This window comes from Spodoptera frugiperda, chromosome 25 (genome assembly GCF_023101765.2).
Source record: "Spodoptera frugiperda isolate SF20-4 chromosome 25, AGI-APGP_CSIRO_Sfru_2.0, whole genome shotgun sequence".
Classification (NCBI taxonomy): domain Eukaryota; kingdom Metazoa; phylum Arthropoda; class Insecta; order Lepidoptera; family Noctuidae; genus Spodoptera; species Spodoptera frugiperda.
In genome coordinates, this window is record NC_064236.1 from 20,765,990 (window position 1) to 20,781,723 (window position 15,734).

Sequence of the window (15,734 nt, forward strand, 5' to 3'; positions counted from 1 at the left end):
CTTTTTCGTGGATAACACATAAGTCACTGTAATTTAAAAACTGTAGGACTTAGAATTTTTTAATATTTTTCTGATAACAGTTGGAACCTTACTGATCATCCAGTGCCCGTTGGACGTCGATTTCAGGGACACCCTGTATACCGAGCAGCCAGTTTTGTCAAATTCTACTTTACATCCAGATTTTATAATTTTGTTGACTGACAACAAATTGGTTGATAGCTTTGGCACATATAAAACATTTTTAACCAATATTTCGCTGCTACCGCCATCTTCATTATGGTGCTCCCACACAGCAGTTATATAACGTTATACAACAATGTGTAACAATAACATTTGTGTTTAAACAAATTATAACAGTGGTTGTAGAGTATGTTACATGCTGTTATAAATGTTACACAATGTTGTATAACGTTATATAACTGCTGTGTGGGAGCACCATTAGGTACATGTAGTATCACATTACCACAGCTTTCAATGCAATACTTTATTGTTTGCAATTTTGATGCTTGATATCGGTGGTATTGTTTCATTCTCTAATAAAGCTTTTAGTCCATTGAAATGTTACAATTTGAGGGCCGAATAATGCATTTTTTAGAGGACGCAATTTTATTTTTTGAACATGTAGGGGGGGTCAATAGAAGCTTAACTTGAAGTTTGTGGGGTCGCCACCCTTGTCCCTCGGCCGCCATCTTGGAAAAAGGGATGGAAACACTTTTTTTGCTATATCTCGGAAACTATGCATCGAAATAAAAAAATTAAAATCATAATTTGTAGAAAATTATTTTGCCTACAAATATGTTCATATACCTTTTTGCCCTAAATTAACTATTAAAGCAGTTATAAGTAAAAAAGTGAAAATTTTTTAATAATATTTTCTTTTTTGCTTTATAACTTTTTTTTACATTTTATAAATAAATGACTTCTATGGGTCAATAGAAGCTTAACTTGAAGTTTGTGGGGTCGCCACCCTTGTCCCTCGGCCGCCATCTTGGAAAAAGGGATGGAAACACTTTTTTTGCTATATCTCGGAAACTATGCATCGAAATAAAAAAATTAAAATCATAATTTGTAGAAAATGTTCCCCTACATGTTCAAAAAATAAAATTGCGTCCTCTAAAAAATGTAAAGCTCATGTAACATTTCAATGGACTATTTATGCATTGTCATATGCATCGAAGCACCTGAATCTACATACCAGTTCACACTATCATTCAGTTGCATAGCCGAAAAAGCTGCTACAAAACCTTTATTATTTTCTTTGGTTTGTGTTTTATTTTTCAGAAACCAACAATTTTCACGAAGGTGTCCATATTTATTACAATTAAAGCATCTTGGACCCTTTGACTTTGACTGATGCTGAGTGTTTTTGAACTTAGCTTGAGTATTTTTATTACTTGTGTACAGAGCTGAATTACTTGGAGTAGCTTTTACTTCTTGCAAAAGTTTAGTTTTAATTAGATCTGCACTTATTTTCACTTTCAATACCCATAATCATTGGTTTGTATTCATCGGGCAAACCTGCCAGCATCAAAGTCCCGAGCCATTCATCGTCAACACTGAATCCGATATTTCTGAGCTTATGATCCGAGCTCATGATTTTGTTGACGTATTCTTCTATACTAGTGCATGTTTCTAAATTAGTGTTAATCAAATCTCGTAATAATCCAACTTTTCTCAGTAGACTAGAGTCTTGAAATGCTTTTGATAAATTTTCCCAAATTTGTTTTGACGTTGTCGCATCCTGTATATGTATGTAATTTATCGGATCGACTAATAATATTAGTTTTGATTCTGCCTTTCTTTCTTTCTTTGGATCAGTATCTGTACCTTGGACACATTCCCACAAATCATCGAGTTCCAGGTATGCTTGCACTGCGAAACTCCAGCTTGTCCAATTATCTCGGCCAGTAAGTTTTTCAATTTGTATCGAAGATCCGCTTGATGACATTTTATCAAGAAATTATTTCAGAAATATGAAAATCTTCGGCGACCTGGTCCTGGTATCCTGGTCAAAATCAACTAATTTATTTAAAAAATTTCACTGTACTACACCATACAGGCAGGGAGGGGCCCATAACCTGATGAAATAATAAAAGATTAGAACTCTGAACTATAGAATATTATTTATTAAACGAACTAATTATTATTGACATTGCACTGTCTTTTAAAATCAAACGTAGAAGAAGTATAAAACTACAATTGTCAAAGCACAAATAAGGTTTATGCGTATTTCTATTTACTTCTATTAGGCACTAGGCATGTCTGCGTTCTATCTCCAACAATTAAAGTCTACTAAACCTGAAAATACCAAGTCTTACTATGGCTGCTTTTACGAGAAAAATATTATGTCTTAAGGTTAAATAATCCAATATAGGGTTGCCACTAAAAGGTCAAAAACTTTATGAAGGCATGTAATCTAAATTTTATATTGTGAATGTGTAGAGTACGTATATAAGATGCTTGTTTCTACGTTTTAGTAGAGTATGCAAGTATGCGCCCGATCCAGTTCTCGAAAGCGGCCATATCACGTTGTACTGGGATCGATCTATCATCACTGACAGGACTATTGTAGCCAATAAACCTGATATAGTGGTGATAGACCGACAAGCGCGCCGCACGATGATAATCGATACCACCATCCCTCATGACGAGAACCTCGTGAAAGCTGAAAAAGATAAACAAAATATCTTGACTTAGCTCACGAGGTTGTCGACATGTGGAATGTGGATTCGGCTATCGTTGTGCCGATTGTCGTGTCGGCCAATGGATTAATTCCCAACAGCCTCGACAACCACCTTAGGAGGCTGGGGTTGGGCGGATGGATCAAGGGCCTGATGCAGAAGGCAGTACTCCTCGAAACGGCACGTATTGTGAGGAGGTTTCTTTCTCTGGAGCCCTAACCACCGGTGGCTTGGACCATGCTCCCGCTACTGGTCGGCTCCTATTTTTATATTTTTAAATATTATTTTATTTTGTATGTATAGTATTTAAAAATGTAAATTTAGAGAATTTTAAACAAATAAAAAACTATAATAATTATAGATGACATTTTACCGATTGGAAAATGTTAAATAAAATAATTTAATTAAATATCTACTCGTATGTATACTGAAAATATGTTGTAATTATCAGAAATTCATTTCTTATTTTCTAGTCACTGGTAAATAAAATGATGTAAATATGAAAGTAAAAAATATAAAATAGAAAAGTGTGGTGTTTTTACGTTTTAAGGTTTCGGAACACTTCTCAAAATGTTACCAGCGGTTAGTGTTATAACAATTAAATAGTTACTCAAGGCTTATATACTGTTTATTAGTAAAGTACTGTATATCTAGCTATTCACGCCTTAAACATTGAATAAGTAATTAGACGTTAAACAGTTGTTTTATATATTTTTATTAGTAAGACCGTATGTATATTGATATTCTATAGCTTTCGCGAACAGAAGATATATCTATACTATAATTAGTATAATACAATTATGCAGAAGTATCTTTGTAAACTTGGTATTCGTTACTAATACTTACTTGAAAAGGTAATTCTTTCAGTATTTATCTACCATTCATTTTATGTTCTAGACAATTCTCTATTTTAACTACAACATTGAAAGGTGGAATACATCATAACCATTTTGATTCTGTTTACCTTTAAGTTTAACATTGTATGATCGGCATATCCAATTATGGATGGTATTGGCTGGTTTTATATTAATATATCATGGAAACCACCAATCAATGGCCTGGGATAATAATAAATGCAATCACAACGCCCATAATTGTAACTATTATCTAAAGCAAATATTTTTCGTAAAAATTAATAATGTTTGTTTTTTTGGACATATTTACATTAGAAATGTCAGATATCAATTACCACAGTAGGTACTTATATTCATCTATGTCAATTACCTAAGTTTTCTTTTACCAAAAACAACTCGACCCGTGATATTTTAGAATTTTCTCCAATTCTTCATATATTTACACAAAGAAAATAAATAATTAGTTTTACTCCATTCTATGGGAATAATGTTAGTATTTCATATTGTCAAATAAAATAGATTACAAATCACATTATTAATGCAGTTGATTTTATCTAGAAAACTGAACCAAATTTATAAAATATTACATCTTTCCCCTAGTGTTGGTGTGTAATTTTATTGTATTCAAAATTTGAAGCTTCTATGTCTGCTAGAAGTGCCTTAAACTTTTGATGATCCGTCAGTCAGTCAGTGTGAGCCAATGGCCGTCTGTTTCAATAATTAAAAATTTTGACAAAACCATTTTTGTAATTTGATGAATGAATATGTAATGTTTCCTAGAAGGAGAAAATCAGACGATTCCACATAACTCACTATGCTTAATAAAAGAGTTTTAATGTAAAGTAATGAAATGAATGGAATTTGCAGCGGTGTTGATCCCGATCCCTCAGTACCCGCTGTACTCGGCGTCGCTGGCGGAGTACGGGCTGGAGCAGGTCGGCTACTACCTGGACGAGGACCACAACTGGGCGCTCGACATCAACGAGCTCGAGCGCGCCTTCACCGACGGCAGCAAGACGCACGCCGTGCGGGCCATCGTCGTCATCAACCCCGGCAACCCCATCGGACAGGTATTGAACCATACTCGCACTTGTAATGTCTGCCACACGGTCCACTGTTGCTTGGGATTGAGCTACTTAGGTATATTATGACTTTCTGATCCGATCTTCGCGAGGAAAAGTTATCTTGTCATTGATTCCATACTATTTTATCATAAAAGAGTTCTAGTTAAACGAAGATAATAATTATGTTAATCGCGCTATGATTCCGTTGCTGATCCAAAAATATACATGGTGACTTTGAATTCGACGTATTTCTCTCGGGAGGTGATAATACAACTAATTTCCTACAAAATTAGCCCTGAGGTCCTTGGGCGGAAAGTGGCTATACCTTGTGCGCTGTATCATGGTGCGGCTGACAGATGCCTGTATGACGTTGACGTCTCTCTTTATACCCTTTGCGACTGTAACAAGGTGCGGCTGACAGACTCCCTCAGTAACGTTTCGTATCACTCTTGAAAGTTGCTGCAATTTAAAAATTATGCCTTAGTGTTTTAACTAAAATAACATTCGTATTATGTTAAATCATTCGGAATCGTGTAGTTAATTAAAATTAAATCCAACCGAGGAATGTTCTAGTCTTTAAATAAAATCTAATGAAATCTAAAATAAAGTAAAGTGATATCCGTATAACGTAAAGCCATAGTCGTGATTTAGTGATGAGAATGTACTGCTACGATAGATAGACAAGTCGATTTTTTTTTAGAATATAAAACGAAAATCATGCGTCGTTCAATTATCACTCTTAAAAAACCTTTAATTATGCGGGTAAATTTACTGTAGACGCGGTACTCTCTGCCCGAACCACAGTGACTTTATCTGAGCACAAATATATAGTAGACATTTCCGGCGCCTTTGATAAAGCGTGGTGCGGGTACTTAATCTGAAAGATCGTGGTTGCTTTAGTAACATATACAAACTAATATACAACCGGTTTTCTTCACGGTATTGTAATACTGAAACTCTGAAACACCTCAGGGCTTCGGATTCATAAAATATTATACTTTCTGATCAAGTATATACACGTAGTTACACTGCACAAATAAATAACACACACATTTATTAAAATAAATAAATTAAGAGAATTAAATGTATGCTGCGAGTATCAATAGCGATAATAAAAGATTTTTCTAATGTCCATCCCTAAAGAGAGACGTCAACGTCATACAGACATCTGTCAGCCGCACCTTGTTATAGCGCACAGGGTATAGTGATGGACATTAGAAAAATCTTTTTTTATCGCTATCGATACTCGCAGCATACATTTAATTCTCTTTTTTTTTTTAAATAAATGTGTGTGTTATTTAGTTGTGCAGTGTGACTACGTGTATATACTTGTCAAAATAAATATTTTATAACCGAGCCCTGAGGTGTTTCAGAGTTTCAGTTTTACAATACCGTGAAGAAAACAAGTGTATATTAGTTAGTGTATGTTACTAAAGCAACCGCGGTCTTTCAGATTAAGTACCACCATGCATTATCAAATGCGCCGGTAATGTCTAGAAAAATGCCTACTACATATTTGTGCTCAAATAAAGTCGCTGTGGTTTGGGCAGAGAAAGCCGCGTCTACAGTAGATTTACCTACATAATTAAAGGTTTTTTAAGAGTGATAATTGAACGACATTCACGATTTTCGTTTTTTATTCTAACCGTAACGTCTTTCGCCTCGCTGTCAACCAAAAAACATCGACTACCTATCCATCGTAGCCGTACATCCCATCGAGGCGATTACGTTATTATTCCGATTAGTGTGCGTTGCAGTAGGGAGTTTAATACAAACCATTCTGAACGGCTCGAGGCGATACGGTGACGATCCCTTTCCGATCCCATATGTGTGCTGAGACCCTAACACTTTACTTTATTTTTCATTTCATTAGATTTTATTTAAAGACAGAAACAGACAGAAAGAAACATTCCGGTTGGTTTTAATTTAATTAACTACGCTTCCGAATGATTTAATATAATACGAATGTGATACAGCTAAAATACTAAGGCATAATTTTTAAATCGCATCAACTTTCAAGCTTGATACGAAACGTTACTGAATCTGTCAGCCGCACCATGTTACAGCGAACAAGGTATAGTTTCTGAGATATTCAACATTTTTGGTTTTGGTAAAAAAACCCCGAATTGATTACAAAAAAATCAATAAATAAAAAATACTGGTTGGATTTTTGTTATTTTAGTTATAATATGTTTTTTTTTAAGAAAACGTTCGTAAAGAAATCAGTTATCAATACATCAGTTATCTTTTATAAATACTAACTAGCAAACCCGGCGAACTCCGTTTCGCCACCGATAATTTTCCCTGTTTTCCTGCTTTTCTCTTAAATTTTCTTTGCTATAAACCTTACGGAGCTCAAGACTTTTCCAACGAATGCAAAACCGTGGAAATCGGTTCGTGCGTTCTGGAGTTATAGCGTCAGGAAGGAAAACCCGACTTATTTTTATATAATAGATAACGGCAGAATTATCATTCGTTTTAAAATAGCAAGTAATTTCTTATCAAATTTTGTTTTGTGTGACTAATTTGGTCAATAGAAAACTGAATTTAATTAAAAAATATATATATGACACTAACCGTACAAACTATTAGAAAAACTTCCTTGGTTTATTAGCTACCCAGAAACGTAAAATTATTTGCAAAATTCTCAAAAATAAATGAAATAAATGATGATAAGTAGAGTGTAAAGAGAAAAGGGCAATTTCAAAAACATCTTAATTTGTAAAATTTTGTTCAAAGTGATCTCCTCTACGACGAATACATGCCCGAACATGCTTCCTTATCTCTATGACCGCTATGACGTTCCCTTTTGGGCTGAATATGCGTCTTATTTCGTCACTATGTTCAAATATGTTTCGGAGAAGAAGCAAGGGTGACGCGGTGGTGGTATCGTTTACACTTATCCTTACGCAAGTTTGTTTGTCCTTTACCTATCAAAAAAAAAAATCTGAGTTGGGTGAATCCTCTGATCAGGATACGTGATCGTGCCTCATGATGCCTGCCTGCATGCGATGTGATGCACGACATGTTAACTGTTTACGTGCAACATGGTACTTGAGCATAAAATGTTGTTTAGTGTAACGAGACGACCCTTGCACCGCCACCGCGCCGATATGCTGTATACACGACGCTGCCTTTTCAAAATTCGACAACCGGGGTTCTGGACTGATTTTTCGCAGGCAACCCTATACCACCGTGTTCGTAATCAAATAATCTTTATTTTCATATAAATTTTATTTGATAAACAGACCGGTGCAAATTGCTTGTAGTATCGATTTACCTGTTTATACGAGGCAACCCAATAATTGTGACCGGAAAAGAATAGGCAACCTAACGTCTGCATATTCTATGGGCTTCATACTTTCGATTGGTATAGAATTTGTTTAATAAATCACACCAGTGTTCCTAGTAATATTATAAATGGGATGTTCAAAAATAATTATCTTTTCAATAATTAAATAATCTTAGTCTGGACTGTTTGTTTATTGAGATGTCAACTTTAATATAAAACATGTTTCATTAAATAAACATCTCGGTGAAGGTCGTTCTATACCGGGATCCTATACTATATAGCATTCGTCATGTCTGTCTGTCCGTCCGTCCATCAGTATGTCACAGCCATTTATTTCCGAAACTGTTGGGCCTACACAATTTAAACTTTATAGGTTGATGTATTCTGGCAACTGCTATCTGAATTTCGAATATAAAATTGATAAATTTAAAAATTATAGGGCAAAAAAAAATAATAAGCTTTCAAAATAAGAGTGAGAAAACAAAAAAAAAATGCTGTAGATTTCAATGGAAATTTTCAACGACAATTGGTTTGAAGGTTTGGATTGGTTCGAAAAATGGTTTGAGATATCATTATTATACCTTATGCGCCGTAACAAGGTGCGGCTGACAGATTCAGTAACGTTTCGTATCACTCTTGAAAGTTGCTGCGATTTAAAAATTACGCCTTAATATTTTAGCTGTATCACATTCGTATTATGTTAAATCATTCGGAAGCGTAGTTAATTAAATTAAAACCAACCGGAATGTTCTAGTATTTAATTAAAATCTAATGAAATGAAAAATAAAGTAAAGTATTATGCGTATAACGTAAAGCCATAGTCGTGTTTAGTGATGGGATGTACGGCTACGATGGATAGGTAGTCGATGTTTTTTTAGAATAAAAAACGAAAATCGTGCGTCGTTCAATTATCATTCTTAAAAAACCTTTAATTATGTGGGTAAATCCACTGTAGACGCGGCTCTCTCTGCCCAAACCACAGTGACATTATCTGAGCAGAAATATGTAGTAGGCATTTTTCTACACATTACCCGGCGCCATTGATAATGCGTGGTGGTACTTAATCTAACATATACAAACTAATATACCCTTGTTTTCTTCACGGTTCTGTAAAATTGAAACTCTGAAACACCTCAGGGCTCGGTCATAAAATATTTATTTTGACAAGTATATACACGTAGTTAGACTGCACAACTAAATAACACACACATTTAATAAAAAAATTAAAGAGAATTAAATGTATGTTGCGAGTATCGATAGCGATAAAAAAAGATTTTTCTAATGTCCATCCCTAGAGAGAGACGTCAACGTCATACTGGCATCTGTCAGCCGCACCTTGTTACAGCGCATAAGGTATAGTGTTCATACAAACACTTTGTAAAACCAAGTTATTTTATAACTATTATATCATGTCATCTACTTGCTGCTACGGAACCCTTCGTGGGCGAGTCCGACTCGTACTTGGCCGGTTTTTTAGAAACTCACTGTAAAACATTGTGTATTTTCTTTTATTATATTATTATGCCCATGAATGAAGTCGGGATGGGCTGCTAGTACCTATTAAATGTGTTCGGCAAAACATGAAAGATTCTGAATGTGTCAGGTGCTGACCCGCAGTAACATCGAGGACATAATAAAGTTCGCCCACAAGCACGCTCTGTTCGTGTTCGCGGACGAGGTCTACCAGGACAACGTGTACGACAAGGACAGCAAGTTCTACTCCTTCAAGAAGGTGGGTCGCACTCTTCACACACATAATGGAGAATATTAATATTACGTTAATTAAAAAAATGCCTACACATTCTTATATTTAAACTAGCTTTTGCCCGCGCCTTCGTTCGCGTGGTTGTGTTAGTGGTTGGTGATCGAAATGCTGGCGTATGTCATGTAAAATGTGAATTACTTGAGAATATGTTACTATTAGCATTTTTAAAGATATGTATTCCATAGAAACCACGACCGCCGATTCATCATTTTATAGTCATGGTGAAAAGTAGCCAAGGTTATCTACACTCGCGAGCAACCAAATCGACTCAACCTAAAGTAACCGTCACGAGAAGCTATAAATTATGTAAACAAACATCTTTTACTAAGTAAACATTTTATACTGCGAGATAATAATAACTTGAACATATTCAATCGACATGAAATATAGACGGGTTATATGAAAGTAACAACCTATTTAATTTAGTCGAATTATATTTTAACGACGCAAAGCGCTATCGTTTGTGTTTCTTGGTACCGGAACGCGTCAGTCGCAGGGACTGTAAACTATGGGGACGTCATTTTGAAAAAACAGTCATTCGAGTTTCGAATGCTTACGAGTTTGTTTCATTGCTTGCATATATCGCGGATCTGGTTGTTATTGATAATTTTGTTATTGTTTCGTTATCACTTTTTACTTTTACGTTGTGAACTCCTGAACACTTGTTTACAAAATTTATAGCTTCTCGTGACGGGGACTTTACAAGTGCGCATTCGTAGATGTTTTCTTAAAAAAATACTGAATTGTTTTTAAAACCGATATACCATTAGAAAGCTTACAACTTCAGCTTTATATTGGTACTTTATTACTTTATATTTATTTAAAATTCTCTAAATTAACATTTTTAAATACTATACATACAAAATAAAATAATATTTAAAAATATAAAAATAGGAGCCGACTAGTAGCGGGAGCATGGTCCTAGCTACCGGTGGTTAGGGCTCCAGAGACAGAAACCTCCTCACAATACGTGCCGTTTCGAGGAGTACTGCCTGCCCAACCCTAGCCTCCTAAGGTGGTTGTCGAGGCTGTTGGGTATTAATCCGTTGGCCGACACGACTATCGGCACAACGATAGCCGAATCCACATTCCACATGTCGACAACCTCATGAGCCAAGTCAAGATATTTTATTTGTTTATCTTTTTCAGCTTTCACGAGGTTCTCGTCATGAGGGATGGTGATATCGATTATCATCGTGCGGCGCGCTTGTCGGTCTATCACCACTATATCAGGTTTATTGGCTACAATAGTCCTGTCAGTGATGATAGATCGATCCCAGTACAACATGATATGGCCGCTTTCGAGAACTGGATCGGGCGCATACTTGTAGTATGGAACCTCAAACTCAACAAGTTGGTAGTGCAAAGCAAGTTGCTGGTGGATAATCTTGGCCACCTGATTATGTCTATGCAAATATTCACCATTAGCCAAACGACCACAACCAGAAATTATATGTCTTATGGATTCACCAGGACTATGACATGCCCGACATATGTCAACGGTCTCATCCTTAATAATATATTTCCGGTAGTTATTCGTAAGGATAACTTCGTCCATAATTGCACAGACAAATCCTTCAGTTTCTCCAAAGAGATTACTGAATCGTAGCCAAGATACGGACACCAGAAAATCTACACTGGGTCCATGAAGGGCCCGGAAGAAGCGTCCGTGGAGCTCCTCCGTCCGTGGAGGTATGGCATAGCATATGCCATACCTCCTTGCGGTCATTGACGCTTAGTACCACAGGTTTGCGCCAGTTCTCTTTGGCTAAAGATAGTGGAGTGAATCCATTGTCCACTGCTGATACTTCTCGATGCATACCCTCGTTTACATTTGCGATTTATTGCGAGTGTATCTACTCTCCAATGAGAGCCTTCTAGCAGCTCGAAGGCTTTATGAAAGGGAGAGTATTCCTCGAATGCGAGCTCAGGGCATACGCAATCCCACAGTCCCTACTAGGAGGACTATTTTAGCAGCGAACCAAAGGCTACTGGATCACGGCCAGCGGTAAGCATGCTTAATGTCTATCGTAGTTTATTTATTTTTTTTACTAATCCCGGATAATTCGTGTAGGCATTTCATGTATTATGTAAGTAATAAACTAAATTTAATGATAGGTACCTACTTGCCTACTTTTTGCATTTTGAAGGTCCTAAGCCCTACAAAGTATGAAGGGAAAATTGGATTTAATACCTTAAAGATAACTAAACACTAAACTAGCTACTTGTAGGCTTTAGCGGTCAGTCGCCGTGTGTTGTAGGTACGGCACGCGGTCGCCACTACTACGCGGCAAACAACGGCCGCACGGCGCGCGCCACACTCATTGATAACCGAGCGTACGACCATAAATCATGTTTTGCATTGGATATCTTTCATCGGTCATAACTTTAGCTTTTTGTACTGAACGTAACAAAAAGAAAAAATACGTGTTTGTTAAATTTGCTTAATGAATAACATATTAAAAAATTGCCACACCAAAAAAAATGTTCCTGTATATTATATAAGTAGGTGCGACTGCACTCGCCACACACAAGAACGACAGTGGTCGTTGACCTCGGACATTAGTGACGGGGTAACACAAACTAATGTTACTAAATAGTGATGTAACATCCCCCTTCTTAAATTGAAATTAATCTATTTCATCTATTAACCTTTGTGTTGGTCTCACAACACGACCTGACTTTGTTTTATACAATTGTGGGAATTTTGGATTCTCCGGCTCCTGTCTGTCACCCTCATCTCTCCCCTGCGAAGAATTGGACCTCATAGGATTAGGGTTGTCACTGTCATTACAATATTTATGCCTTAAGTGTACCCTATTTCTCCTATATCTGACTTTATTTATATCTTCTACTATGTATGACCTATTATCTGGATATCTTTCCTTCACAGTGGCATGTTCCCAATTACTCTTAGGATTTGTCTTAAAATATACATGATCATTTGGTTGTAACATAGACAATGGTTTAGTATTCCTATTAAAATACTTTGACTTATTTAAATTATTTTTGACAACAAACTTTTCCTATTCTTTAAATCTTACACCTTATCTTAGGCTTTAACCTTTTATATGACACTGGTATGTTATCTCTTAAAGTTCTAGACATTAACAATTGAGCGGGTGACGACAGATTATTCTTAGGTGTGTTTCTATAATGCAATAATGCTATGTATGGATCTGATCCATTTTCCTTACATTTTCTTAGCATATTTTTGACAATTTTGACTGAGCTTTCTGCTTGACCATTTGACTGACTGTGAATGATATGGGCTAGTGACTACATGTTCTATGTCCCATTCATTTAGAAATTTTTTAAATTCTACTGACTGAAATTGTGGACCACCATCAGACACTAAAGATAATGGTATCCCATGACGTGCAAAAATTGACTTTGAATGTGTGATTACGTTGCTTGAACGACTGTCTTTATTTAACAAAGCAATTTCTATAAATTTGAGTAGTAATCAGTGACAATTAGATAAGTTAAATTGTCAAGATACATTAAATCTATACCGACTTGTTGCCATGGATACTTACAAATTTCAAAATTTTGTAGTGGTTCCTTTTGGTTACATGGTTTGAATTTAGCACATATTAAACATTGTTCTACTATGTTTTTTATATCTGTAGACATATTTGGCCAATGCAAAGATTCTCTAGCTAATTTCAAACATTTATTTATACCTTGGTGACCTTTATGTATTTTATCTAACATTTCTTTATACATTGACTTATAGTCCAGTCATTTGGTAGTTTTACCTGGAATGTTTTCCGGGAGTTTTGAAAATTGGTGAATTTATAGATTTGGGTATGCTCTTTTCGAATTTCAACTTTGCCACCTCGTACAACCGCCACTCGCGCCGCCATATTGAAAAAATGGCGCCTAAAAACGGTTTTTTATTAATATCTCCGTTCCGACGCATTTTACGAAAAAAAAATTATCTACAAAATTAAACTAGAAAAAATTTCCTACAATTTATGTCTTGATAACTTTTTCATAAAATCAATAGTTTTTAGCGTACGAGCGCCGCAAAGTTTTATTCATCTGCACCACCACGTGTACAAACAATGTGTGTAGGTTCGGTAGGTTCCTGTTTCTGATATTATATGTTTTATGTTATATGTTCCACCGTGTCCTCCGGGCGGTCTTCGCAGTGATGACACGCTGACTCGTCGACCGCCGCTTCTTTGACGCAGTAGCATCACCCTCTCGCCGTCTTCGACGATGGACTTCTTTACCATCTTGTCTGCATCCTGCTGTGCGACAATTAGGGTTTTCGCCAACTCTCGCATCCTCTCATATGTGAGGTTAGGCTCTTGCAACAGCCTTTGACGGATGTGTGACAGATCCATGTGCAGATTGGCGATAAAAATATCCCGAATCATGGATTCGCGCAGGGTTCCGAACTCGCAATCCTGGCTCTTTATCTCCAGATCGGTGATAAAATCGTCGATGCTCTCGGATTGAGCTTGCCTCCTTGTGAAAAACACATACCTGCACATGGTCAAGTTCTTCCGTGGCTCAAAGTATAGGTCGAATTTGGCCTTGACGTCCTTTATTTTAGCTTCATCCAGGCTGATGTTGAATGTGTTGAATATTTCCAGACCTTTAGGACCAATGCTGTGAAGCAGAATCGCCACCTTCCGCTTCTCCTCCGATCTATCCAGACCTGATGCCAGCAGATAGAGTTCCAGTCGTTGCCACCATTTTCTCCAAGCCTCCGCGTTGTTCGCGGTTGCCTCCGACGATATTTCTAGACATTTCAGTCCGGCCACATGGCACCTCGTGTCGCCGACGCCTTCGGTAGACATTTTGTTTTAAAATTTTTCCGTTAACACGGTTCTTCTATATTTGGTTTTTACGGTTCTTCTTTCACTTCTGACACCATGTATTGTTGTTGTGTTTTAAATTAAACGACTTTAAATAGGATGACTTGTATTTTACTTAATATATTACATTATTAATTATACAGGGTGACTTTGAATTCGACGTATTCCTCTCGGGAGGTGATAATACAACTAATTTCCTACAAAATTAGCCCTGAGGTCCTTTGGCGGAAAGTGGCTACTGAGATATTCAACATTTTTTGTTTTGGTAAAAAAATCCGAAATGATTATAAAAACATCATTAAATAAAAAAATACTGGTTGGATTTTAGTAGTTTTAGTTTTAATCAGTTGCCAATACATCAGTTATCAATTATAAATACTAATAATGGCAGAAATATCATTCGTTTTAAAATAGCAAGTAATTTCGTATCAAATTTTGTTTTGTGTCACTAATTTGGTCGATAGAAAACTGGATTTATTTCAAAAAAAATATATGACACTAAGCGTACAAACTATTAGAAAAACTTCCTTGGTTTATTAGCTACCCAGAAACATAAAATTATTTACAACATTCTCAAAAATAAATGAATTAATTGATGATAAGTAGAGTGTAAAGAGAAAAGGGCAATTTCAAAAACATCTTTATTTGCAAAAAATTGTTCAAAGTAACCTTCCCTACGACGAGTACATGCCCGAACACGCTTCCTTATATCTATGACGGTTACTCTTGGACTGAATGTCTAATTTCGTCATTATCTTCAAATATGTTTTGGAGAAGAATTTCGATACACGGCCTATTCCGTCTGTAAAAACAAGGGACTTCACGTAATCAACGGTTCTGGTCATTATGCATGCCAGTCATGTAGTGGGACCGCCCTGTCAATATAACACGTGGGAACCGAGACATTACGCACAGTAGATCGATAGTTCTCTGATCAAACTATCACATCCCTAGCCCCAAAAAAGTCAACGAAATCTAAAAAAGCAAAACCAACAGGTCCACGGATACGGTTTTATTGTTTGGATAGGTATCATTAATAATGACTTAATTGGGTTTTAAATTTTTAAACGACTTTAAATTTAGGATGACTTGCACTATCGAACTACTGTGCGGCAGTGGTTGGATACATCGGTTTTCAGGCGTTAGATTGACAGGGCGGTCCCACTACATGACTATTGCACAATGACCAGAACCTAACGCCGGTTGATTTTTACGTGAAGTCCCTTGTTAATATATTACATTATTA

At 36.2% G+C, this 15,734-nt stretch overlaps 1 protein-coding gene and 1 pseudogene across 1 annotated transcript; one reads left to right on the forward strand and one right to left on the reverse strand.

Moving 5' to 3' along the window:
• The window catches only part of LOC118268408 (alanine aminotransferase 2-like), a 62,713-nt pseudogene that overhangs the window by 25,286 nt on the left and 21,693 nt on the right, over window positions 1–15,734 (forward strand).
• LOC126912436 (uncharacterized) lies at window positions 12,150–14,630 on the reverse strand. Its single transcript, XM_050704555.1, has one exon. The coding sequence runs from the start codon at window positions 14,468–14,470 to the stop codon at window positions 13,700–13,702; it is 771 nt and encodes a 256-aa protein (XP_050560512.1). The 5' UTR covers window positions 14,471–14,630; the 3' UTR covers window positions 12,150–13,699.

Bases quoted from the DNA above. Each gene is read 5' to 3' on its own strand.
- LOC126912436 (XM_050704555.1), bottom strand. From the start codon at position 14,470: ATGTCTACCGAAGGCGTCGGCGACACGAGGTGCCATGTGGCCGGACTG.